Source organism: Camellia sinensis, chromosome 1, assembly GCF_055761805.1.
Source record: "Camellia sinensis isolate YWXY chromosome 1, ASM5576180v1, whole genome shotgun sequence".
Lineage (NCBI taxonomy): Eukaryota > Viridiplantae > Streptophyta > Magnoliopsida > Ericales > Theaceae > Camellia > Camellia sinensis.
This window is the reverse complement of record NC_138961.1, coordinates 60,666,642-60,668,313: the sequence shown is the minus strand read 5'-3', so window position 1 is coordinate 60,668,313 and position 1,672 is coordinate 60,666,642. Positions and strand designations below refer to the sequence as shown.

At 51.3% G+C, this 1,672-nt stretch overlaps 1 protein-coding gene across 1 annotated transcript; it reads left to right on the top strand.

Moving 5' to 3' along the window:
- Nucleotides 1-637: 637 nt before the first annotated feature.
- Nucleotides 638-1,099, top strand: LOC114256830 (uncharacterized). Its single transcript, XM_028196510.2, has one exon. The coding sequence runs from the start codon at nt 638-640 to the stop codon at nt 1,097-1,099; it is 462 nt and encodes a 153-aa protein (XP_028052311.2).
- Nucleotides 1,100-1,672: the final 573 nt, after the last annotated feature.

Below are 1,672 nucleotides of genomic sequence, written 5' to 3'. Positions count from 1 at the left end.
TCCGGAGGGGAGTATCAAGGGGTGGCAGCAATTAGCGGAGGCCTTCGTCACCAGATTCAAAACCAGCACTCGAACACCAAAGGAGGTCCACTATCTCCTGGGTGTCAAGATGGAGTTTGGAGGTTTGTTGAAGGCATATAATGCGAAGTACTGTGAAACTTACAATGAGATCCTCGACTGCCCCACCAATCTGGCGATTACTCAACAAAAGCGAGGTCTCCCAGTCGGTCATACGCTGCGAGATTCGCTTACAATGCACCAGCCCAAAACCATGGAATCTTTGATGTAACGGATCAATGAAGACATCCGTGTGGAGGATGATGCCGCCTCCGCGACTGAGAAGGCTAATCCAGTCGCGGCAGACAAAAAAGTGGCGGGGAAGGTTCACTCGGTCGGGCAGGAGGACAACCGCCCAACCGGCCGGTCAAAAGATCAACGTCATGGCCCAAACCGCGATGATAGAAACAATGGTCGCAGAAACGACTGAGCTAACGCTCCCCGTGATGAAGAGGAAGATGCCAAGAGGAAATTGAAGGCGCGAACTAGTATCACCACGGTCTTTAAAATCCCTATTTATCGCATCCTGAGTGAAATCTGAGGTGAGCCATTCGTCCGCTGGCCGGCAAAGTTGGGGAGTATGCAGAGAGGCTTCAACTCAAGGTATCGCTGCACCTTCCATGAGGAATGGGGACACCAAACGGAAGATTGCTTGCCGCTCAAACGACATTTGGAGGAGCTGGTGGCGGCGGGACATCTGGACCAACACATAAATGGGGGTATGGAAGCCGCCCCACTGGGACAAACCGAGCCAAACGGCCTAGTCGCCCTGGAGGCAGCACCCCAAGGCGTAATCAATGTCATCCATGGCATCATTGAACCGGCAAGGGTCTGCGAGCTAAGAGGGACGATTAAGAAAGCCGAGCACATGAGGGAAGTGTTCTCCGTTCAGCCCGCTGTGAAGAAAGGGAAGACCGAAGAGAAGGATATCCTTGCCTTTTCGAGTAAGGACTTGGAGAGAATTCAAACGCCCCACAACGACGCCTTAGTAGTAACTCTTCGCGTCAAAGACTTTGACATCAAGAGGACTTTGATTGACTAGGGGAGTTCAGTCGAAATCATGTATTATGACGCGTTCAAACAAATAAAGTTGGAGGACAAGGACTTGGCCCTTGCGACATCTCCATTGGTTGGCTTTAACTCTCAACCAGAATGGCCAATCGGAAAGATCATACTGCCGGTCAGAGTGGGATCGGTCATGAAGCAGGTGGAGTTTTAGGTGCTTAAAGTTCCATCGACCTACAACTTAATTTTGGGCAGGGGCTGGTTGCACACCATACAAGCAATAGCGTCGACCTACCATCAGGTTCTGCACTTCCTGACATCAACCGGGCGGGTAGAAAAGGTATGGGGAGACCAGGTAATGGCAAAACAGTGCTTCATTGCGGTGAACGACAGCCGAGCCGCCAAGGGCTTCGTCCAAATGGTAGAGGGCCCGGAGAGAAAGAAAGTCTTGGAAGACGTGGGGAGAAAGGCCGAAGAGAAATCAGTTGAAGATTTGGTGGAGGTGCACGTAGACGAGAATGACCCAAACAAGTTCTTTCTTTTGGGCTCATCCCTGTCCAGCGCCGAGCGACATGAATACGTTGACTTTCTGATTTCCAATATGGAAGCC

Coding starts and splice junctions, on each gene's coding strand:
- LOC114256830 (XM_028196510.2), top strand. CDS start 638: ATGCAGAGAGGCTTCAACTCAAGGTATCGCTGCACCTTCCATGAGGAA.